This window comes from Dermacentor albipictus, chromosome 3, assembly GCF_038994185.2.
Source record: "Dermacentor albipictus isolate Rhodes 1998 colony chromosome 3, USDA_Dalb.pri_finalv2, whole genome shotgun sequence".
Taxonomy (NCBI): Eukaryota; Metazoa; Arthropoda; class Arachnida; order Ixodida; family Ixodidae; genus Dermacentor; species Dermacentor albipictus.
Window position 1 is genome coordinate 162,550,374 of NC_091823.1, and position 24,312 is coordinate 162,574,685.

General features: G+C 46.5%; 1 protein-coding gene across 1 annotated transcript in view; it reads left to right on the forward strand.

The window, feature by feature from the left end:
• The window catches only part of LOC135905174 (uncharacterized), a 61,678-nt gene that overhangs the window by 26,308 nt on the left and 11,058 nt on the right, over nucleotides 1-24,312 (forward strand). The window contains exons 3-4 of the mRNA XM_065436190.2: nucleotides 940-1,161; nucleotides 19,282-19,419. Of these exons, the coding sequence (XP_065292262.1) occupies nucleotides 940-1,161; nucleotides 19,282-19,419 (360 nt within the window). The remainder of the gene's footprint in view (nucleotides 1-939; nucleotides 1,162-19,281; nucleotides 19,420-24,312) is intronic.

Genomic DNA, 24,312 nt, shown 5'->3' on the forward strand with positions numbered 1-24,312 from the left:
TGTACCAGGAAGAATTTCATGGGATCTCTAAGCGAAAAATTGCAAATAAGCTTAAACTAGTAAAAAAATTCCAAACCTCTATATCCCTCAATTTCGTGGTAATAGGTTCATTGTTAAAAGAGAAAATGAGCTCCAATTTTCTATTCTTGAACACCTTGAAGGGGCGGGGCAAGACAACGAAGGCAGAAGGCAGAAACACACAGGACAGCGCTGCCCCTTCAAGATGTTCAACCAGTACCAACCCGCCCAAATGTCGATCCTTCTGCAGAATATTTATATGCTTGAATTTCGCGCCAGAACCGTAGCATCGCTGCGTCCGTGTGACGTCATGCATTTCGAAGTTGTTGTTTCTTTGTGTGATTTGGAGCGTTGTGACTTGCAGCGAAGTCTTTCGCTCTTTAAGAATACAATGTAGTCAACGATTACAGAAAAATGACTAGGCTCCAGCAACGCAATATGCCACGGCATGTAGGTGAGGGAGCTTCAACGCGGCTTCGCTAGCCCTCTTTCGCCTTTGCTTTTTTCTCGCTTACGAAGCTTGATTTTATCGCAAATGTATTGTTTTATTGTATAACGGTAGTTTTCCAATGTAGCTCAGCTTATTATTGTCTCCAGTGCCCCTTAAAGAACTTAAAATCAGAGAAAGCACACATAGCTCTGAAAGGGCTTGTAGATAGGTCAAGCCATCACTCTTAAAAAAAAAAGAAAAAAGCTTATTTCTACATTGAAAAGCGATTTCGTCTCAGCTATCTCGTTCCTACTACTGTTGCATAGAGTCTAAATTTTCGACGACATGAAAGCGACAAGTGCTATCTACTTCGTCTTCCATTCGCGTAATTTAGCTTGTACGCTAGATTAAATAATTATTCCATAAAGGTTGAGCATTTTCTGTAACATTAATAAGGCGCTTTCACTAATGCTCTGCGTCTTTTCTTGCAGCTCCTCTACCCTTACTATCGACGCTACAACCCCTTTCTCAACAACGTCTTCACCGAAGTCTCAGTCTTCAGCCGTTTTCGTACTGTCCTGCACAAACTGTGGAGTCTCGCCAAGTTCGTGTTTTGGGACAACGCGCGACGCCTGCTGGACAGACGCCTTTCCACGTGGGGTCTCGCACTGAACGATCTGCACTATGAGCTTTCGCACGAGGCACTTGATGAGGTACGTCAAATTTCTGAAGATTCGGGACTCTTATCCTCCCTTTGCTTTAGCATCAGTGAGCATGAGTGTCACCAACGCTTTTGTGAATCAAGTGTGGACTGGGAATGTAGTGGGAACAGGTTCCGTTAGAAAGACCAAAGATTGGGAGGTGTACTTTCATCGTGTTTTATATGCTTCGTTTGCATCGCGATGCTCTTAAGGCTGCTGAATCGCTCACGCCAGCAGCTTTAGTTTCTTTATGAGAAAAAAAAAATATAGGCGCTTTCCAACCGCAGGGCAAGGCCGCCTTCCAAGGACGCCTTTCTTAAGCGCGGCTCAACACCATTGTTAGCGGCCCGTCTTCGCACTCTGAGCGTTTGTCCTTTGAGCGGAAGTCTCTTCCAAGGCATCCTTCTCCCATTTCGCGCCTCAGTCTTGGGCGGCGATTCAGTATCAGTTCCACCTCGTTAGGAATGACTTCTCCGGTGCGTGAGACAGGCAGCCGAGACCGTGAGCTGTTCTGGGTACCCCGTCGATACGCGACTAGTAAATTCACGGTAAGCGCTGAAAGTTTTTGTTTTTAGCATTTTGTTATTTTCCCACACTACATTTAAGTACTCAAGTTCGCCGAAAATGTACCGTATATCTAGCCGCGTTCATGGCCGCACGCGTACGGGTGACTCCGAAACCACAATGATGGGACCAATGAAGAATACTATGTCGTGTCATCTGCTGCGATCAGCAAAGCCCCTATTGCGCGGAAAATTCAAGCATGTTTACAAGCATTTGAGATATACGAAACTGACACACACTGACTCGAAGCGAGCGCATCGTGCACGATATTATTTTTAGCGCGAGTCGGGGTCGGCTGTATAGATTTTGCCTAGCCGAATTCACGGCCGCCTCCGCATGTGTGATTGCAGAACTATGAGGCCAGAATCGTTTAGAAATCGTTCGATATCAAATTACCCATCGCGTCAGCAAAGCACATCTAGAGCGGAGGAATTAAAGATTTTAGGCATGTAACATTTGCGGAATGGGCTGCAAAAACTTCCGCAGCTCGCTGCTGATATGTGCCTGCTGAGATGCCCCTTTTTGCTATTCAAGTGAGCGTATCGTGCACGTTATTGTTTTAAGCACGAGCAGTAGTATGGGCTCAGAATCGCAGAGAAAAATATTGTCGGGCAAAAGGAAGAGAAAAATATGATGAGAAAGATTAGAGTACCACGCACATCATAAGGAAAAAAATAACGTAGCGACAACAGTGGCAAAGTTCACAATACAGATTTTCATCAAGTAAAAAAGATCGTAGGTTGCACCCATCTCTTTCCTCTACATTCACACTTATATTCGTTTTCACGGGTTTTCGTTTCTACTCTTGTAGATGAAGAGTGCTTATTTGCAACTGCTACATTACAAGTATTGCATGTGTGGCGGTAAAAGGTACTTACTAGATTACACGCGCAAAGTGTACGAACAACGTCTAACTGATTGCAGACGGATGCATCATCATCATCATCAACAGCAGCAGCAGCAGCACCATCATCAGCCTATTTTATGTCCACTGCAGGACTACAATTACCCGTCCGGAGCCACCCGATTCGAACTAGCGCCCGCGAATTTCGTAATTTCATCGCTCCGCCCAGTCTTAAGCCGTCCTCGACTGCGTTTTCCTTCTCTTGGTACCCATTCTGTAACCCTAATGGTCCAACAGTTATCTAACCTGGGCATCACATGACCTGCCCAGCTCCAATTTTTCTCTTAATGTCAATTAGAATATCGGCTATACCAGTTTTCTCTCTGGTCCAAACCGCTCTCTTTCTGTCTCTTAACGCTTTGCCTAGCACTCTTCGTTCCATCGCTATTTGCGCGGTCCTGAGCTTGTTCTCAAGCTTCTTTGTCAGTCTCCAAGTCTCTGCCCCATATGTCACCACTGCTAAAATGCACTGATTGTGCACCTTCTTTATCAATGATAATGGTAAACTTCCAGTCAGGAGCTGACAATGACTGCCGTATGTGATCCAACCTACTTTTATTCTATGAATTTCCTTCTCATGGTCAGGGTTCCCTGTGATTTATTGACCTAGGTAAACGTACTCCTTCACAGACTTTAGAGGCTGACTGCCGATCCTGAACTCTTGTGCCTTTGCAAGGCTATTCATCATTATCTTTGTCTTTTGTATATGAGTCTTCAACCCCACTCTTACGCTCGCTCTGTTAAGGTCCTCTATCATTTGCTGTAACTCGTCTGCAGTGTTGCTGAATAGGACAATGCCATCGGCAAATCGAAGGTTCCTGCGATATTCGCCGTCGGTCCTTACTCCTCAGCCTTCCCAGTTTAATAGCTTGAATACTTCATCCAAGCATGCAGTGAATAGCATTGAAGAGATTGTGTCTCCTTGTCTGACCCCTTTCTTTATATGTGTCTTCCTGCTTTGCTTGGGTAGAATTAAGTTGGCTGTGGAATCTCTGTAGATATTTTCCAAGGTATTTATGTAAGCCTTCTGAACTCCTTGATTACGTAATGCCTTTATGACTGCTGGTATGTCTACTGAATCAAATGCCTTTTCGCCATATATGAAACCCATATAGAGAGGCTTATTTTATTCTGCGGATTTATCGATAACCTGATTAGTGACATGGATGTGATCCGTTGCAGAGCATCCCTTTCTGAAGCGAGCCTGTTACCTTGGTTGACTAAAGGCCAGTGTTGCCTTTATTCTAGTGGAGATAATTTTTGATAAATATTTGATGTAATACTTGGAGTAGGCTAATGAGCCTGTGATTTTGCAATTCTTTATCGTCTGCCTTTTTGTATATTAGTATAATGTTGGCATTCTTCCAGTTTTCTGTGACCGTTGCGGTCGATAAACACCTCGTATAAAAAGCCACCAGTTTTCCAAGCAGTATGTCTGCTCCATCTTTGATTAAATCGACTGTTATGCCATCTTCTCCTGCCGCTTTTCCCCGTTTCGTGTCTTGCAAGGCCCTTCTGATTTCATCGCTAGTATTAGGGGGAGTTTCTGTATCCTCTTCATTACTGTTTCTAATGGAAGTATCTTGACTCCTCTTGGTATTGTAGACGTCAGTATCGAATTCTTTTGCTTCTATTACTATATCTTCGAGATTGCTGATAATGTTACCCTGCTTATTATCTTTCAGTGCATATATCTTGATTTGTCCTATGCCAAGTTTCTTTCTCACTAATTTCAGGCTACATTCATTCTTTACGGCTTCTTCATTCTTTCTCATGTTATAGTTTCGGATATCACCTCTTTTCGGCATGTCGATCAGTTTTGACAGTTCCACGAATTCTATCTTATCTCTTGAGTTGGACACTTTCATTCTTTGTCATTTCTTTATTAGGTCCTTTGTTACTTGGGAGAGCTTGCCTACTGGTTGCCTTGCCTCCCACTTCTATTGCTGCCTCTGAAGCCAGCTTAGTTAAGGTTTTCATTTATTAGCTCTATGTCATAATCGCCTTTCTGTTCTAAAGCTGCATATTTGTTTGCAAGTGCCAGCCTGAATTTGTCTGCTTTTACCCTTACTGCCTCTAAGTTGACCTGGGTCTTAGTAACCAATTTGGCTCTCTGGCTTCAAATTGAGGTTAATCCTAGCACTCACTAACCTATGACCACTGCACTTAGGCCTGCTTATCACTTCATCCTGCACTATACTGGGATCAGCAGAAAGTATGTAGTAAATTTCATTTCTTGTTTTACCATTAAGGCTTCTGCTGGTCAACTTTCTGTCGCTGCCCTTCCTGAAAAAGGTGTCCATTATTCTCGGCTTATTTCTTTCTGCGAATTCTACCAGCATCTCTCCTCTACCGTAGTGGCCAGTTGCTTGTTCACTGCCTTTCCCCCACTTTTGCACTGAAGTCGCCCATTACTACAGCATACTGAGTTTGCGCTTTTCTCATCGCTAATTCAACGTCTTCATAGAACTGGTCTACTTCCTCATCATCGTGACAAGATGTTAGAGCGTAGGCTTGTACTACCTTTATTCTGCACCTCTTAAGTTGGATTACGTCTACAGCTACCCTCTCATTAATGATGCAGGATTCGTCAATGTTGCCCGCTATGTCTTTATGGATTAGGGATCCCGTAAGGCTTCTTATCTGGGAGACCTCTATAGCAGAGGACATGTCCGTTATTCAGCAATGTATAAGCCTCACCAGTTCTTCTAATCTCACTAAGGCCGATAATATCCCAAACAATGTCTGATAGTTCGTCAAAGAGTCCTGCTAAGCTTGCCTCATTCGAGAGGGTTCGGGTGTTAAACGTTGCAAGCGTCAGTTTCCAATGGCGGCCTGTCCGGACCCAGAGATTCTTAGCACCCTCTGCTGCGTTACAAATCTGACCACCGCCTTGGTCATGTGCTCCACAGCTGCAGAGGACTGAGGGTCATTGGGTAATTGAGGATTCATTTGGGAGGTAGTGGCCAAATACTGCACCAAGGTCGTCAATTCCTGTTCTTGTGAGGGAGTGACTTGAAGCTTAGTGGGCCTTCCTAATTTGGTTGTACCTGGATTAGCATAGCCGCACTCGCTCTCGACATCATTTGACGGTGACAGGCCTCACTCCAAGCCTGCACATGTTCAATGGATGAGGTGAATTTCAAACTGACCATCGTAAAAAAGAGATCTTATAGAGGGGTTCGAGCTTCCGACTATGCCAACCGAGCATTCGACATGGATGAGTCAGATGATCCCATAGGCGGCGAGGCTACCTTATTGCCGACAAGTACAGCACAGAGGGCCCTACATGCCTAAAAACTGCTTTGATTTGTCTGCGAGAGAAGCGTTTTGCTGATCGCGATGGGTAACTCCATACAGAACGATTTCTGAACGGTTCTGGTCTCGTAGTTCCGGCATCGCATGTGCGCAGACGCCAGTGAACTCGGCTAGGCAAACCCTACAGGCATACCGACGACAATTCACAGTTGCGAATACATGCTTGTGATATACAGCAGCACAAACGAAAACCCGGGAAAAGCGGGTTTTCGAGTTTTCGGATTTGTAGAAGAAATAACTGGACGCAGATTACGACTTTTTTTTTAATGGAAATGCGTATGTGAACTAAGCAACTGTTGATGTTACATTATTTATTTGTTATTGTTTGCGTGTTCCTGCAAACCTTCTCATCACTTTTTTTTCTTCCTTTAGCGCTGCAATTTCTTTTGGCTTTCATTGGAAGGTCAGCTCGAGGCATGTCGGTAGAGTCAGTTTAAGTCCAAATAGTATATCTGGAATACCCGAAAACATGCTTGAATTATCCGCGGTATGCGGGTTTTGATGATTGCGGCAGGAGGCATGGCATAGTATTTCTGAATGGTTCTAACATCGTAGGTTCGGAATCGCCGGCACGCAAGCGGCCCTGAAAACCCGCCGTGGTTGTTCAGTGGCTATGGTGTTGGGCTGCTGAGCACGAGGTCGCGGGATCGAATCCCGGCCACGGCGGCCGCATTTCGATGGAGGCGAAATGCGAAAACACCCGTGTGCTTAGATTTAGGTGCACGTTAAAGAACCCCAGGTGGTCAAAATTTCCGGAGTCCTCCACTACGGCATGCCTCATAATCAGAAAGTGGTTTTGGCACGTAAAACCCCGAATATTATTATTATTAAGCGGCCCTGAACGCGGCTAGATACGCGGTATATTTTCGGCGGAATTCAACAGCACTTCAAATAAGTGCGGAAAACCGGAAAACGAGAAAAACAAAAACTTTCAGCTCTTACGGCGAATTCACAAGTCGCGCCTGGAGGGACGTACATCACAGTTCACGGTCTCGGCTCTCTGTCTCATGCAGCGGAGAAATATTTCCGAGACGGTACTGATGCGCCGCGCAGAGCTGCGACGTCGGATGTGAAGAGGGTGCATTGACGGAGACTTTCACTCAAAGGCAAATTCTCAGTGGCGAGGCGGACCGCCAACCAATAGTGCTGAGCCGCGCGTAAAATAGGCGACCTTGGAAGCGGCCTTGCTCTATGGTTGGAAAGCGTTTATACGACGCCTCTAAGCTGCCGCGTATACGTCTGCCTGAGATCAGTTAGTCGTTGTTTGTACACTTCGCGCGGGAAACCCATTCACGTTCCGTTTCCCGGCTAACTTGCAATACATGCCATTTAGCAGTTGCGTTTATATGCTCGTGATCTACAGGAGTGCACAAAAAGGGGGGCATTTTAGTGGGCAGATATCCGCAGCGCGTTTGGGAGATTTCTGCAGCCCATTTCGTAAATTGTACGTGCCTAACAACTTGTTAATGTATCCGCGATAGAAGTGTTATCCTGATCGCGATGGGTAACTCCATATAGAACGATGCTAAACGGGCCTGGCCTCGTAGTTCCGGAATCGCACGTGTGCAGACGGCCTTGATCTCGGCTAGGCAAACTGTACACGCGTACCGACGACTATACACAGTTGCGAATACATGCTCGTGATCTGCAGGAATACAAACGGAAACCCGCGAAGACGAATATATGTGCAAAGTTAGAAGGAATAATTAGACGCAATTTATGCATTCTTTTCTTTTTTGTTGAAAATCTGTATGTGAACATCGCAACTATCAAAACTGATCAACAACGCGAAAGTAAGTGATATTCGAAGCTATAACGTGAGAGACAGAAAAAGTCGTAAAAATCGACGCAGCCTAAAATCAGTGAGAAGGAAATTTGGCATTTAACAAAGATATATGCACTGATAGATAAGCAGGGTAATATCATCAGCAATCTCGAAGGTATAGCAATATCAGCAGAGGAATTCTCTACTGACCTGTAGACTACCCAGAGAAGCCACGATACCTTCATTCGAAGCAGTAATGAACACGTTGCAGAGACTCCTACTCATCAGCAATCTCGAAGTAATATCATCAGCAATCTCGAAAGGATAGTAAAAGCAGTGCAGGAATTGTATACTGACCTGTACAGAATGGAGATTAGCCACAATACCTCCTCTCGAAGCAGTATCGAACAGGTTGCAGACTCTCTTGCTATAACTAACGATGAGGTCAGAAGGGCCTTGCAAGACATGTAACGGGGAAAAATCGGCAGGAGAAGATGGATTAACAGTAGATTTAATCAAAAACGGAGGAGACATAATGCTTGGAAAACTGACAGCTCTCTATACAAAGTGTCTATCCACTGCAAGGATCCCAGAAAACTCGAAGAATGCAAACATTATACTAATCCACAAAAAGGGAGACGTTAAAGAATTGAAAACCTATAGACCCATTAGCTTACTCCGAGCATTATATAAAATATTCAGCAAAATAATCACGAATAGAATAAGCGCAATACTGGACTTTAGTCAATCGAGGGAACAGGCTGGCTTCAGGAAAGGATACTCTAGAATGAATCACATCTATGCCATTAATAAGGTAATGGAGAAATCTGCAGAGAACAATAAGCCTCTCTATATGGCTTTCATAGATTACGAAAAGGCATTTGATTCAGTAGAGATACCAGCAGTCATAAAGGCATTACGTAATCAAGGAGTACAAAAGGCTTACGTAAATACCTTGGAAAATATCTACAGAGATTCCACAGCCAACCTAATTCTACCCAAGCAAAGCAGGAAGACACATAAAGAAAGGGATCAGACAAGGAGACACAATCTCTTCAATCCTATTCACTGCGTGCTTGGATGAAGTATTCGAGCTATTAAACTGGGAAGGCTGAGGAGTAAGGATCGACGGCGAATATCGCAGGAACCTTCGATTTGCCGATGGCATTGTCCTATTCAGCAATACTGCAGACGAGTTAAAGCAAATGATAGAGGACCTTAACAGAGCGAGCGTAAGAGTGGGGTTGAAGACTCATATGCAAAAGACAAAGATAATGTTGAATAGCCTGGCAAAGGAACAAGAGTTCAGGATCGGCAGTCTGCCTCTAGAGTTTGTGAAGGAGTACGTTTACCTAGGTCAATAAATCGCAGGAAACCCTGACGATGAGAAGTAAATTCATAGAAGAATAAAAGTAGGTTGGATCACATACGGCACACATTGTCAGCTCCTCACTGGAAGCTTACCATTATCATTGAAAAGGAAGGTGTACAATCAGTGCGTTTTACCAGTGGTGACATATGGGGCAGAGACTGAGACTGACAAAGAAGCTTCCGAACAAGTTAAGGACCGCGCAAAGAGCGATGGAACGAGGAATGCTAGGTATAGCGCAAACAGCGATTGAACGAGGAATGCTAGGTATAGCGTTAAGAGACAGAAAGACAGCGGTTTGGATCGGAGACAACTAGTATAGCCGATATTCTAATTGACATTAAGAGAAAAATTGGAGCTGGGCAGGTCATGTGATGCGCAGGTTAGATAACTGTTGGACCATTAGGGTTACAGAATGGGTACCAAGAGAAGGAAAACGCAGTCGAGGACGGCTTAAGACTGAGCGGAGCGATGAAATTACGAAATTCGCGGGCCCTTGTTGGAGGCGGTTGCCGCAAGGCAGGGCTGATTGGAGATCTCAGGGAGAGGCCTTCGTTCTGTAGCGGGCATAAAATAGGCTGATGTTGATGATTATGATGATGACGATCAATTATGCGTGCCCGTGAAACAGTAATAACGCTCCGGAGGGCTTGCATTATTGTAAATGCCCTAACGAACCCACCCACAGTGAACTTTGCCTATACACATCACCCGTTACCTAGGTCTTAGATTAACCAAACAGATACAAGGCACTGCCTTCAGTTCACCGAGGAAAGTGGGCGAACGTTGTATCAGGCATAGAAATGTCGTAAAAACAAGGATTGATCAAATTGTTGCAACGTTCCTAAGATAGCCAATAACGTTAAACTTTAGCAGACACAGCTAACGGAAGCGTCAAATTTGGAAAACCTTTTGAAACGGAGCTGTATATGGCTAAGATACCATAGAATTTCAGCGTTCGCACACAAAACCTGTAATCATCAATGGCTCAAAAAATGCGATATCTCATTTGCCCGTAACGAAGAGGCTACAAGCACTCAGAAAATTGAAGCGAACAATGCCTACATTCCTTCTAATCACGCATACAACATACAGAACAGCATGTCGAAAACTTTCATCATCAGTGACTCATACCCCCGTAAGCAAGCAATATTAGAATGGCTTATAACCGCAAGATCTGATCAAGAAACGCCAATGTATGAAAGCCTCTAACCCTACAGCTAGAATAGAACTGGCAGAACTTTCGAAGTTAATCAACAAGCGTAAGACAGCTGACATAAGGAAGTATAATATGGATAGAATTGAACATGCTCTCAGGAACGGAAGAAGCCTAAAAACAGTGAAGAAACTGGGAATTGGCAAGAATCAGATGTATATGCGTTAAGAGACAAAGCCGGCAATATCATTACTAATATGGATGAGATAGTTCAAGTGGCTGAGGAGTTCTATAGAGATTTATACAGTACCAGTGGCACCCACGACGATAATGGAAGCGAAAATAGTCTAGACGAATTCGAAATCCCACAGGTAACGCCGGAAGAAGTAAAGAAAGCATTGGGAGATATGCAAAGGGGGAAGGCAGCTGGGGAGGATCAGGTAACAGCAGATTTGTTGAAGGATGGTGGGCAGATTGTTCTACAGAAACTGGCCACCCTGTATACGCAATGCCTCATAACGTCAAGCGTACCGGAATCTTGGAAAAACGCTAACATAATCCTAATCCATAAGAAAGGGGACGCCAAAGACATGAAAAATTATAGACCTATAAGCTTGCTGTCTGTTGCCTACAAAGTATTTACTAAGGTAATCGCAAATAGAATCAGGAACACCTTAGACTTCTGTCAACCAAAGGACCAGGCAGGATTCCGTAAAGGTTACTCAACAATAGACCATATTCACACTATCAATCAGGTTATAGAGAAATGTGCGGAATATAACCAACCCTTATACATAGCTTTCATTGATTACGAGAAAGCATTTGATTCTGTCGAAACCTCAGCAGTCATGCAGGCATTACGGAATCAGGGTGTAGACGAGCCGTATGTAAAAATACTGAAAGATATCTATAGCGGCTCCACAGCCACCGTAGTCCTCCACAAAGAAAGCAACAAAATCCCAATAAAGAAAGGCGTCAGGCAGGGAGATACGATCTCTCCAATGCTATTCACAGCGTGTTTACAGGAGGTATTCAGAGACCTGGATTGGGAAGAAATGGGGATAAAAGTTAATGGAGAATACCTTAGTAACTTGCGATTCGCTGATGATGTTGCCTTGCTTAGTAACTCAGGGGACCAACTGCAATACATGCTCACTGACCTCGAGAGGCAAAGCAGAAGAGTGGGTCTAAAAATTAATCTGCAGAAAACTAAAGTAATCTTTACAGTCTCGGAAGAGAACAGCAATTTACAATAGGCAGCGAGGCACTGGAAGTCGTAAGGGAATACATCTACTTAGGGCAGGTAGTGACTGCGGATCCGGATCATGAGACGGAAATAATCAGAAGAATAAGAATGGGCTGGGGGTGCGTTTGGCAGGCATTCTCAGATCATGAACAGCAGGTTGCCTTTATCCCTCAAGAGAAAAGTGTATAATAGCTGTGTCTTACCAGTACTCACCTACGGGGCAGAAACCTGGGGGCTTACGAAAAGGGTTCTACTCAAATTGAGGACGACGCAACGAGCTATGGAAAGAAGAATGATAGGTGTAACGTTAAGGGATAAGAATAGAGCAGATTGGGTGAGGGAACAAACGCGAGTTAATGACATCTTAGTTGAAATCAAGAAAAAGAAATGGGCATGGGCAGGACATGTAATGAGGAGGGAAGATAACCGATGGTCATTAAGGGTTACGGACTGGATTCCAAGGGAAGGCAAGCGTAGCAGGGGGCGGCAGAAAGTTAGGGGGTGGATGAGATTAAGAAGTTTGCAGGGACGGCATGGCCACCATTAGTACATGACCGGGGTTGTTGGAGAAATATGGGAGAGGCCTTTGCCCTGCAGTGGGCGTGACCAGGCTGATGATGATGATGATGATGATAGCCGCAAGGCTCCGAGCTACTCACTTTGCGTGGGTTAATTGCGATGACACTACTCCTGTGGTCGTTATCCGTGATTTTAACGCGAATATTTCGGGATCGAAAAGGGTGTGGTTTACGCGTTTCGTGTTGATCACATACAACTTGCAATGAGTCATCGATCCAGCCTAACCGACCACCCAGCGGCGCACGGGCATGGATTTAACATTCTCAAAGAGTGTGCATGCAGCTGCGAGTGTTCGGATCAGTGGGCCTCTTCAATTATCAGACCCTGACAGCCCCGGACTGCTTGGGACTGCTGTCCCACATCCGAATTTCTTTAAGAGCTTCGGAAGCTCCGCATACCAGACCCACAGCTGCCTGAATCGCCTTCGTTTCTCATAGACCGGAAGTCACGGACCGTGCGCAGGCTTTCAAAGTTGTCAGCAGATATTTTATCCGACATGCGCAAGCAGCGAGCTGACGACCGCTGTCTGAAAAAGATGCGCGCGGCGCTTGACGCCATGTTCTGAAGGAAGCCGTGTGCTTCTCCATGCATTGCGCGTTGCAGACGCAAATACTGTGCACTCAGCTATCCCCTCCCTTACATCGGTGCTTTGTGTGCCATCAGGCGAGTTTTTCACAAGGAGTCTAATTCCTGCAGATTTAGTGTTCTTGTTTTTTTAAGGGAGAAGCACATGCTTGCTTTTCTTGACGTGTTTCGCAAAATCTGTCATATTTACTGCTACATGCGCAACAAACAGGAAGATTTCCCCTTTAATGTGAGCGAAACTGGTGTGCGAGGAAGCATATCATTTAGCATGTGACTATTTCGTACCGGTATCTCGATGGGGTGTAATAATCGGAGCTTCGCCGATTGCTGTTGGCATATATGCTGATTCCTTCGGTTATCAAGTTCGAGCGTTTGCTTTTGGACATGCAGAATAAGTAGACGGCGTGCAGGTGCTCTGTCCCAGACACGCGTCGGGCCTTTATAGATACTCTCACGAGCTTTGAGCATATACATATTGGCGGCTGCTTTCTGCGTGAACAGCGACATGGCAGGACAGCGATTTGCTATATCCGCGTGGGAATTCCGTTTAAATTTTGGAAACAATGAGCCAGTTGAATAGACCGGTTAAGGTGCACGAAGAACGAGAGCGCGACATGAACTTGCGAACACGTTATATGCGCTCAGGCTGCGATCCCGCTATGAAAGCTTAATGGTTGTGTTGTGTCGGCGACGTAGCCTCTGAGACTGCAGCATTTCGAAGGCCACGCCAATGAATTCGCTGGGTAGAGGGGCTGTCTACGAGTAGCTAAGAGCAGACAACAGCGGCTAGGAGAGTGACTTCCGGTCATGGTGCTTTCGAAGGAGAGCTCGGACAGTCCCCGACATCTAGATCACATGACAGTGACGCGATCTTCTGTCAGGGCTAGCGAGACCGGAAGCCGCAGACTGTCCGCGGACAGTCCGGGACTGCATAATCGAAGAGGTGCTGTGTATGTCTGCACGAGTACTTATTTATGCTTTTCTCCGGGACTGCACTTCACCCACTAACAACTTAGTTATCGCTCAGGGAAAGACCCGCCGCATGATGCGTACTTACTGGAATGCTATCGGTGATTCTATCCGGTCTCTCTTGTCACCAAAGCTTGAGTAATCTGATTGCATATGCGGCGCCAATTGTGCAGTACTTTCTGGAAAACGCCCGGGCACCAGCGATTAGTCTGGACCCTTCGATGACTCATGTGTAAAATCCGACGCGCTTGACCTGCAGATCAGATCAACAAGGGACTTCTTCTGCAGCGCTCTCTTGAAGGTCTTCATGAGCGTCGTCCGCTAAGACCGAACTGAAGCGACACTGAAATCACGGGCGCAACTCCCAAGCGAGAACGTTGTGGTCTATATAGAAGAAATGATCATCCTGTTCCACCACGCCGATCCGGACATGTCTGAAGACAAGAAAATTGGCTTCTTGGTGCATGGTGTGAAGCAAGAGGTTTTCGGTGGATTGATTCGAAATCCACACAATGACTGTCGCAGAATTCTAAACGCAGGCTACGGGCATTCAAGATGTTGGAAATCCGTACCCGGCAACACAACTGCCAAGTGCTGTCGCCGAAAAGCGAAATTCCAGCACTAGCCTCCGACGAACTGAGAGAGACAGAGTCGTTTTACTGTGCAATATGTTTTCTTCATCGCAGCCTCAAGTGACGTCGTACGCGAAGAGATCCATGAGTCGCTCGGAGTCCCTCAATCGCCTCAGCCATAAGTGATCATCTGCGACGCCGTATCCCGCTGTCACGTTCCTCTTACTCGCCCACGGCAAGACCCGGTAATGCCGCAGTTCCCTTGTCCACCACCGCCGTCGCCAGTACGACAAGCCGTTGCCTCGCGCAGTATTCGAAGGAAGACTCGTTTGGCCTGCCTCCGACCACCGTCCTCTCTGCTATTCAGAAGAACTTCAGTTTGGCCTAGTTGGTATTTACTGCAAATCATATTGACCGCAAAAAAGACGGGGACATAGGAAGAAAACACATAAACAGCACAGGCGGTGCTGTTTATGTGTTTTCTTCCTATGTCCCCGTCTTTTTTGCGGTCAATATGATTCTCTGCTATTATTGCGGAGAAGCCGGCCACACCAACCAGCGATGTCCTTACCGCGACATAGGACTGCGAGGGTTCGCCGTCAACGCCCGCAGCAAGGTGAACGCCCACGTGACATCGCCGACTATCTCGCTGCGACTCGGTGGAGCCCTCCACGACCCATCCGTTCGCCGTCACCAGGCCGCTACCTGTCCCCGCCACGCCGTCCATACACTGATTCAGCCCGCTGCCGCTTTGCAAAAAACAAAAAAACATACAAGAAATACACATACAAAAAACCGATTCAGGGGCGGTTGCTGTTCGTCGAACTGACGAAGATCCTCTGTCGCCGATGAAGACGCCACCATCCCAACGAAGCCTGGAAGCAAGGAATATGTCGACAAAAGAACTGACGACGTGGCGTTCCAGCCACATGTGAACATGACACAGCCGTGAGCGGACGCCAAGACCAATCTGCAACGCAAGATAACCACCGACATCTATGTGCTTCTCGACGGCCACGCATTCACCGCCTTAGTCGACAAACGCGCCGTCTACTTCGTCATGGGTAGACCCATTGCCGCGCATCAGAAAAAAGTTAAGACTGCATGGGAATGCCCTAAAATCAAGACGCTGGAGAGCACCTAACACCAACCGGAATCTGCACGGCGAGAATTGCCGTTCATGACCGAACCTTCGTTATCCTTCGTTATCCTCCAGCAGTGTTCACGAGACGTAATTCTCGGCATTGATTTCCTGAACCAACACGGCGCAATCGTCTACTTGAAGTCGAAGTCGATAACGCTATCCGAAAGCTCCCGGAGTCACCGCGCCATGAGTGTGCTCGAAGAGCAAGTCAACATTCCGCCGCGCTCTAGCATCGCCATTTCCGTCGGCACTGAAACACCCGCAGGCGTAGGAGCAGTCATTGAGGGCGACGAACGGCCACTGCTGGACCACGAAATTTGTGTCGCAAATGGGATCGCTCGACTGCACGGAGGAAAAAGGTAATTGATGCCGACAAACTTTAGCCACGAATCAAACACATTAACAAGGGCACGACGATCGCATACATCGAATAAAATGTGGAAGCCAGCATTATGTTTGTCCCTTTGGATTCTGTCGGTGTACCTCGGATGTCATGGTTGGGTAACCGGTCTTCAATATTATCCAAGCCCCCATATATATATAATTCTTTTCTATGTCACTTAGGATTCGGCAAGCATAAGTTGCAATGCATCGCTATATAACCGAACAATCCGCTCAACCACTCCGCCCAGAGCCCTCACCGAGTGTCAACGCCAGAACCAAGGGCTCTAAGGCAACAAGTCGACGAAATGCTGCGCGACGACTTCATCCAGCCGTCGAGAAGCCCGTGAGCATCTCCTGTGGTCTTAATGAAGAAGGATGGAACTCGACGCTTTCACGTCCATTATCGCCGCTTTAACAAAATGACGAAGACTTACACACTTTCCCATGCATAGACGACGGATTAGACAGACCCTCCAATGTTAAGTACTTTTTGTTGCCGGTTATCAAGACTGGTTGTTCGCAAACTGACGTCGACGAAAGGGATAGAGAGAAGACCGCGTGTATTACGCTAGACGGCCTCTTCGAGTTCAAGGTGATGCCAATTTGGACATTGCTATGCAACGTTCCAGCGCGCGATGGACAGTCTTGGCAGGACTGAAGCGACAGAATTGTCTCGTCTACTTGGATGACGTTGTAGCCTGCCACGAATTTCGAAGACGATCCGAGGCTGCTGCAAACAGTACTAGAGCTGATCAAATCATCCGCACTCACCCTGCAACCGTAAACATGTCGTTTCGCTTAGGAAGAGCTTCTGTGCTTAGGCCATGTCGTCAGCCAGGGGCGTATGTACCGGGGGGGGGGGGGGCAAGGGGCACAACCCCCCCCCCCCACGGTCAAAGGTGGGGGGGGGCAAAGTATGTCATCTGCCCCCCCCCCTCGCTTTTGAAAGGGGGCTTTCGCACTTTTGGTTGCACACTGGAAAGTCCATTAAAACTACAGCTGCCACTAAATTTTCTTTCTTAGTGCTTTTCTTAATGCTTTTGTTTACTACGCATATCCCTGCTTGGACAACGACGATTGTCTTTTGTGCCTTCTCGGGACGCCCTATAGCGGACGACGCGCGAGATTCGCCATGCACGCTCGCGTTACGGATAACACCTGGCGCTGTGCAGTTCCCACCCTAACAAACTGTCAGCTTGCGCAACTTGCATCATGTCCAGCTTTTTCCTACCACTATATCCGTATTCTAAAGCACAGTCAGCTTGTTACATTTATTCTGCGGATGAGGGGGAGGTCTGGATAAAGTATTATAATCAGCCGCGCCCAACGACTGGCGCGCCTTACGGCCTGAAATCGTTGGATTATCAAATGCTGGAGCTATTTAATCTGTGTCCGTCGCAGCGTTGCAGCCTTAGTATCTTATCACGATCAGAAATATAATTGAACTTCCTACAGGTGTAACTGTCAAATTTTATTTCTGTAATCGGTACTTACCATAATTATGCTGGTGAAAATGACCTTGGTCGAACTCGCACAGTCTTTTCAATATCAATAGAACACTGACTTGAATTTTTTCTAAATACATTTGCCACTTCTCACTGACGATTTCATTTTCAGGCTGTTTCAAAATAAGAGCTACAATATCACTTCCTTCCGGCAGGAGCAAACGCAGCAGATATTTCATATTTCTAAAAATTGAGGGCCGCTTCTTGGTGATGTGTACCAAAAATTTACACTGTGTACTCTGGAAACAGTAACTGGCTGGTCGCTTTATTTCAATTTTTATGCGTTCTCCACGGCATTTGGTTGTTTCCCCCCGGTATCCTCGGCAAAATATACGGGCACAGTGTTTTTATTTATTCGACGTACGAAACTATGTTCCGACTGACGAGAGATACATGTTTACTCTGTGTAGGTTCATTACTGCCTTTGTTGAAAGCTACTTATTTAAGCGTTACAGGGTGTCATACTGCCGCTAATAGCAATGTTTCCTAGAACAACGCACGAGATGCGAGCTTGAAATTTCGTGAAAGTAGAAAGATTTTAAATGCAATGCGTTGCGAAGCTGTCACTTTCCTGCTTTACATGCAAGTGTCGCAGACAATGACTAAACCCTCGTGTTTTCATGTATTTTCGTGAAATACCCTCATTCACAAATTACGATCTACTGTCGATAAATGTGAAATTTACGCAATTTTATCCCAACGGCCTGGAGACTACATACAGAAAACAAGTCAAGGTGAGAGAATGAGTCCGCACTTGATAGTGACCCGTCATAATTACATGGTAATTAAATAATCATTTATTGTACCATCAGTTACGCAGCGTTTCTCCAATAAATTGAATCACCCGCTCGAATCACATGCAGAGCCTAATTATTGGACACAAGCATTAAAACAAGGAAAGAAATAATCTTTCGCGATTACTACCGAAACGTCGCACTTCAAACGCCCCGTCAAAGACGGTAGTACCTTAATGAAAGTGGTCGTGTGAAGCCATACATTTGACTCAGAGGTGAGAAGGGTGTATTTTAAGAAATCAGAACGTGCAATTTAATGCTAATTGTCTATTCCTTGCTATCACTGCATAGTTATGGCAAAAATAAGTCGCGTTCACAAACGTGTATGCCGTGACTGAAGGGTATATAACGGGATCGGTTGTTTGTTTCTCTAGTGTCCTCGGTGAGCTAAACAAGGCATGTTGTTTATATCTAGGGAAAATTCGGGCCATGGAATTTCTTTATGCTTTGACGAAGACGCCGATACGGAGATCCACACCGACGCAAGTACCATAGGCCTCGGTCCCGCGCTAGTTCAAAGGAAGAACGGAGTTGAAAGCGTAATAGCTTACGCGGGCCGGTCACTGTCAACAGCGGAAACGAATTATTCCAGGACGGAGAAACAGCGCCTCGCTGTCATTTGCGCTACCGTGAAATTTCGGCCTCACGTATTCGGCAGCCACTTCGAAGTGGTAAGCTACCACCACGCGGTTGGCAAGGATCCTTCAGGCCGCCTAGCACGATGGAGTCTCAGAACGAGCACAGCAAAGGATGAAAGAGCGAACGCAAAGCGCAGCGAGGGATGAAAGAGCGATAGCGAAGCGAGCGCGAGTGGGAAAGCGGTGGAGGAGGGTATGGCGAAAGCGTGAGAAGAAAACCGTAGTGCCACGCAAGACGGGCTCGGCGGGTGCGACCGCTCCGAGATGGTGCACGAGACAGAACGTGCCGCACGAGGCGGGTTGTCCGCGCCCGTCAATATATCGGCAAGTGAAAACACATATGTATGCAGCGGCGCTCAAATTTAGTATACAGAGTATCATAATCGTCCGTGAATTTTTTTTAACCCGGGTGATTTGCCGCCTAGCATATGTAGTACAAATGAGGAAAACAGGCATAAAATAAACGCATGCAATCATAAGTGATCTACTGAATCAATGAGCTAGCACATTTGTCGGCTGCGCTAATGTTTTTCCGAGCTCATTTTATTTCTTGTTACATATAATGAAGCGGACCCTATGCGATCTCAATGTGCCCGGTTAAATTTAAGCGTTTGATTAGTTATTTTTTTTTCTTTTTCAGGCCCTCGATGACCCAGATCTGGCCACAGTGCAGCACGCATTCCTTCTCTTGGTGACCCTGGCCGATCGACTTGATCTCGCCTTCTTTTGCTTTTACGCCAACGTTTTCGGGTACTATCACCTCTGGGTTACGCTTCCTGTGAGTGGCCGTTGCTTACTACTTTCCCTAATCAAACTACAGCGGAAATAGTCAGGAAAGTGCATATTGAGCGTGTCTGGTCAGATGTCTTAGAGGTGAAATGGGAGCGCTTGAAGATGGAACAAAAGATGGAAGACAAAAGCATTGAATTCACTGTGTTTGGGTTTGGCACGGTCTTGGGCTCATAAACTGTTGTTATCTCTTTGCCATATAAACTGAAGTAATGGTAGGTAAATTATTTCAATTTCTTTGTCAGTGCACAAGTTATGGGCTTGCCGAAGGCACGCAATCTTGGCCGAGTGTCAGTTCCCGGCGGTGCGAGCATTACATGGTCATAGCAAACACAATATCGCAGCCGTACACAAACACCGAAGAAAGAGAACAAGCTAAATAAATACAGTAAACATTCGAGAATGACACCTGCCACATTTGAGAGCTTTCCGTGTTGTAGTTTGATGCGTATCTTTTGGCAAATCAAAAAGCGTCAAGCGGAACATAGTGAGCGTGCACGTTCGCAGCACTCTGTCCTTAGATGCGGCACAATGATGCACTTGCTGGGATGAAGTGGTCGAACACGATTGTAAAACGCACAAAGCTTTGCAGGCAAAAAAAAATATTTCTGCACGACAGCTTCCTAGATCAGCGCCTTATCATGCTAATTGAAAACTAGCGTCACCTAAGCGTACAGTACGGCGGTCAGAGAGCTCGTGGAATGAAGAAAATTCTAAGCCATGAAGGGGACGAACATCTTGACATCACACTGCGCTAATTACCAGACAAAGGCCTAGCAGTTAGTTTCCTTACTTCATTTATTTTAATTTCTTTCGTGTTATTTACTTGCTGTCGACATATTTTGCGTTGCAAAACAACTAAGACCAGGTGGTCACGTAGCAATGATCAAAACAATGAAAGGTCTGTGATTGAGCACTCACCTTTCCACTTTGGGCACGAAAACCAAGTAAGCCTAGCCGTAATTTCAGTAAACTTAGTGGCAGACCTCTGCGGATAGGTCATCCAGAAGAAAGCATACGACGTGTTGTTTTAGCGCAAGTGACGTGCAGGTCAAGGAAAGAAGTGAGTGGTCTAGCACGATGAAAAGACGGAGACTGCTGACTGCTAGCAGGGGTTCGCAGTCCGAGTCAGCGTCATTAAAACGCCTTTTGTTTAACCTGTCGACGGGATCGAGTTTGTGTGCGGCTACTGGTACGCCGTATTCAAGTTTGGTGCTGAAACACCGGAAGAACGTTTGGACGGCTACGAGTTGCGTGGTTGACGACAGGCAAGCTCAAGACGAAGCGACTTCAGGACGATCCCTGAACAGTCGGAACACCAACGAGGCAAGTGCCCTCTTTCGTAACGACTCTGCAACGCATTAGCAGCTCGACTCCATCTACGGAAGGCTTAACATAAATAATTATAAACTCAATAAGATGAATGCGGAACTACTGAGAGTTTCATCACGGAAGAAGACTTCCAAACCAAATACGAAACAACCCTCGAGTGTGAAGACAACGCGACGCGCGTGCTTGCTGAGATCAACAGCAGGCGGGACCACATTTGAAGTACGATGACCTTCGCAGCTGAGGACTCGACTACTCAGCCGGTCGCTCCACTGTAGAAAAGAGCGGGAGCCAAGCTATTCTGGGAACGATCTGGGAGCGATCCGCTGAGATTCTGCGATCCGCTGAGAATTCTGGGAGCGATCCGCTGAGATTTCTCATAACAATGCAAGTTTTACGGCCACAGAGTAATTTCATTATTTACGACTGTTTCTAACAGGAGACGTGGCTTCAGTGGTTGCGGGCCTTCCGACAACACAAGCACATTACCAGGACACAATAGCTAGGCTGGAGAAGCGCTTCGGGGACGAGGCGCGCTAGGAGCAAGAATACTTCGCAAGGTTGCGCCTGCTGACTCGTAGTTCTTTCATATGGTGACACAGCAGTGCTCCCGGACAACTAAATGACCACGTACTCGTCAACATCCGAGGCCTGGAATTATCGGGGATGAAAAAAACGTCATTTTCATCGATACTGTGCGCCATCCTTCTGCAGGCATTGCCGCTAGACGTCATAGCTTGCTACATAGTACCTGCGCCACACGAGCTGAGTGACACAGCATACAACGCTGTCTCTTCTTATGGATTAGATAGCCTACACAAGCTCCTCCGTGCCGAACTTGTGAGCGTGGAAAAGAGTGTTTACTTGTATAGTAACGTGCGACACAGCGGCGGTCAACTTGCTTCGAGCCATCCATCTCGCGGTCTTAACTAGAAGTCTGTTTTTTCTGTTATCCATAGGAACTCGGCTCGCGATTCTCATAGATGCAAGAAGGTGTTTGTGTGTTCTGCACATCAGGCCAGCGCACTACAGAAGCGTGCCCTAATGGTATGGCCCTGACGCAGATGAAACAAGTGCAATCCAGCGATAAACGATGTTTTCAGTTTACAGTCAAAGGTCACTGGGCACGCGACAGCATACGAAGGATCTCTTGCTCGAGGTGCAGAGGTTGCCACGCCTCAAGTATGTGTGACCCGCAAAGAATTGCTCACAGCTCCTTGCAAGGCGTCAAGAACGACAGCGCAAGTACGACCGTTTGCAAATCTGTAGGAGTGCGATGACACAGTAATGACTAATTGAACGCTTGTTACTTCCGAACATTGCGAGCTTGGGCAATCAATGGCAACACACGTCGCTACGTCTATGGTGGCCGCCAACGTGCCTTTGTTACCGAAGTTCTGTAAAGACACCTGTGCCTAAAATTTACTGTGTTTACTTAAATAGCCCTCAACATATTCGCCAGCACTTCAGACTAGGCGGCCGAAACACGACGAATAGGGAAGCTGCGCTTACGGAGTCAGTTTTCTCACATGATGGATGTGCTGAGCGCCACGGAGATTCCTCACGTCTGCCAGGACATCAAGGAAACTCCAATGGAATTTCGTTGCCTCATTCAAGAAATTCGGAAGACACGTAGCCATTGTACACAATCGCCATGTGGATATTACTCCAAAAACTGTGGAAACAAGGAGAAAGCTGGGATAGAAAATCGCCCGGGAACCTTAGTGAAGAATGCAAGGCTGGGTCCGAAAGCATCCGCATCTTCCAGATATAGCGGTTCCTCGCTATCATGAAAGACGATAAAATTTACGCAGCGTGTTGCACTTGCACGTCTGCGACGCCAGCTTACATGCGTACGGAGCCGCGATTTTCGCCTTGATAGACGTGGCCGAACGACCCATGTTGTTGATCGCCAATTCATGTCTGGCTAGTATTAGGGGAACAACGGCACCACGTTTGGAACTTCTTGACGCTAGACTGCCAACCTACTTGACCAGTGCACTTACTAGCATTCACTTGGAGTACGCCATGTGCACCGACTCTTTGATTGTATTGTCGAGGATTCGAGACTGCACAAAATGGAAGCAGTTCGTGGCCAATCGGATCACGTAGATTACATGCAGAAGAGAACCATACGGGCGGAAATATTGCCCCGGATTGAAGAATCCCTCATGTGCTGACGCGTGGCGCAGGACTTGACAAAATGACTTCTAGCTCTAAATGCTGGCATGATCATGAACGGCTGCACGGACCAATGGACAAGTGACCTTTACAGCAGTTCACTTCACTGGACGTTGATGACACTCTCAGAAGTGATGTAGCAGCAGTTCATGTAGCACCGGCAGCGATAGTCTTCAGTCCAGTTGAGCCTTTTAGTAAACAGTCTGGGTGTTAAGATTTACGGGTGTTGCAGGAACAAGACACAAAAGACTGCCCACCTAAAGGCGACAGAAGTCATTGGTGCTATACACTACTGGGTGAAGTACGCCCAAACGCAAGGACTTCTCTACAGAATTCAGCTGCATAGCACGAGGACAACCAGTGGGACCCATGTGACGTATCGTCGATCTCCGCCCATTAATAGACACCAACCGTATTAACAGAGTCGGCGGACGGCTCTCGCTCATGAATGCACTGCCAGGAATAAAGGCTTTAATAACAGTTCGAGAAAATCGTTCTTGCTCTACTCTGCTACTCCTAAGAGCTCATCACAAAGTATTACAAGGTGGAATGCGCGAGGCGCTTACGCAGCTGAGAGAGAGTACTGGATTTGTATAGCGGGTGTCCTAGACAAGAAAATGATACATAGGCGCTACGCGTACAAATGTTTCGCAGCCACCGCAGAAAGCGCTTCAAGCGCACCTTTACCAAGTGATCGGATAACGCTGGCTAACATTGTTGAAGTTGTTGGTGGAGACTTCGCCGGCCCACTCTTAGCAAGGACACAAGACGAACACGGAAAGCAGCATGTTAGAGAAGACGCCGAACCGTCTTGTCTCTTAGTAAGTTTTACTTGGCTGCGTACGTCTTTCTCTATCATTTCGCATCCCGATGAGACGGGCTTCCAACTCTCGATTACAATTGTTATGTTGCACTTTTTCACTTGCGCTGTTTCGAGAGCATTTCACCTGGAGCTCGTTTGCAGCATGATGTATGAGGCATTCCTATTGTGCCTGCGGCGTTTTATCAGCCGAATAGGACTGTCTAGCTTCATCTGTTCGGACAGTGCACGGACCTTTCAAAATAACATAAGCTGACCAAAAGTGGCTCTTTCAGATGTGCGGAGAAAAGGACGTAGCGAGGCATCTCAACAACTGGATCTCACGGAAATTTATCGTGCCCAATGCCCCATGGTGGGGACGATGGTAGGAGCGACTGGCTCGATCAGTGAGAGCTCCGCTGAGCACTATTCTCGGGAACGCCTCCCTCAACTACCAAGAAATTAGGACAGTGCAGACAGAGGTCGGAATGATCAATTCCAGGCTTGTAATTTTTGTTCATACAGACGAAGCAGAACCGTGCCCTTTGACGCCTGCCGATATATTAATTGGAC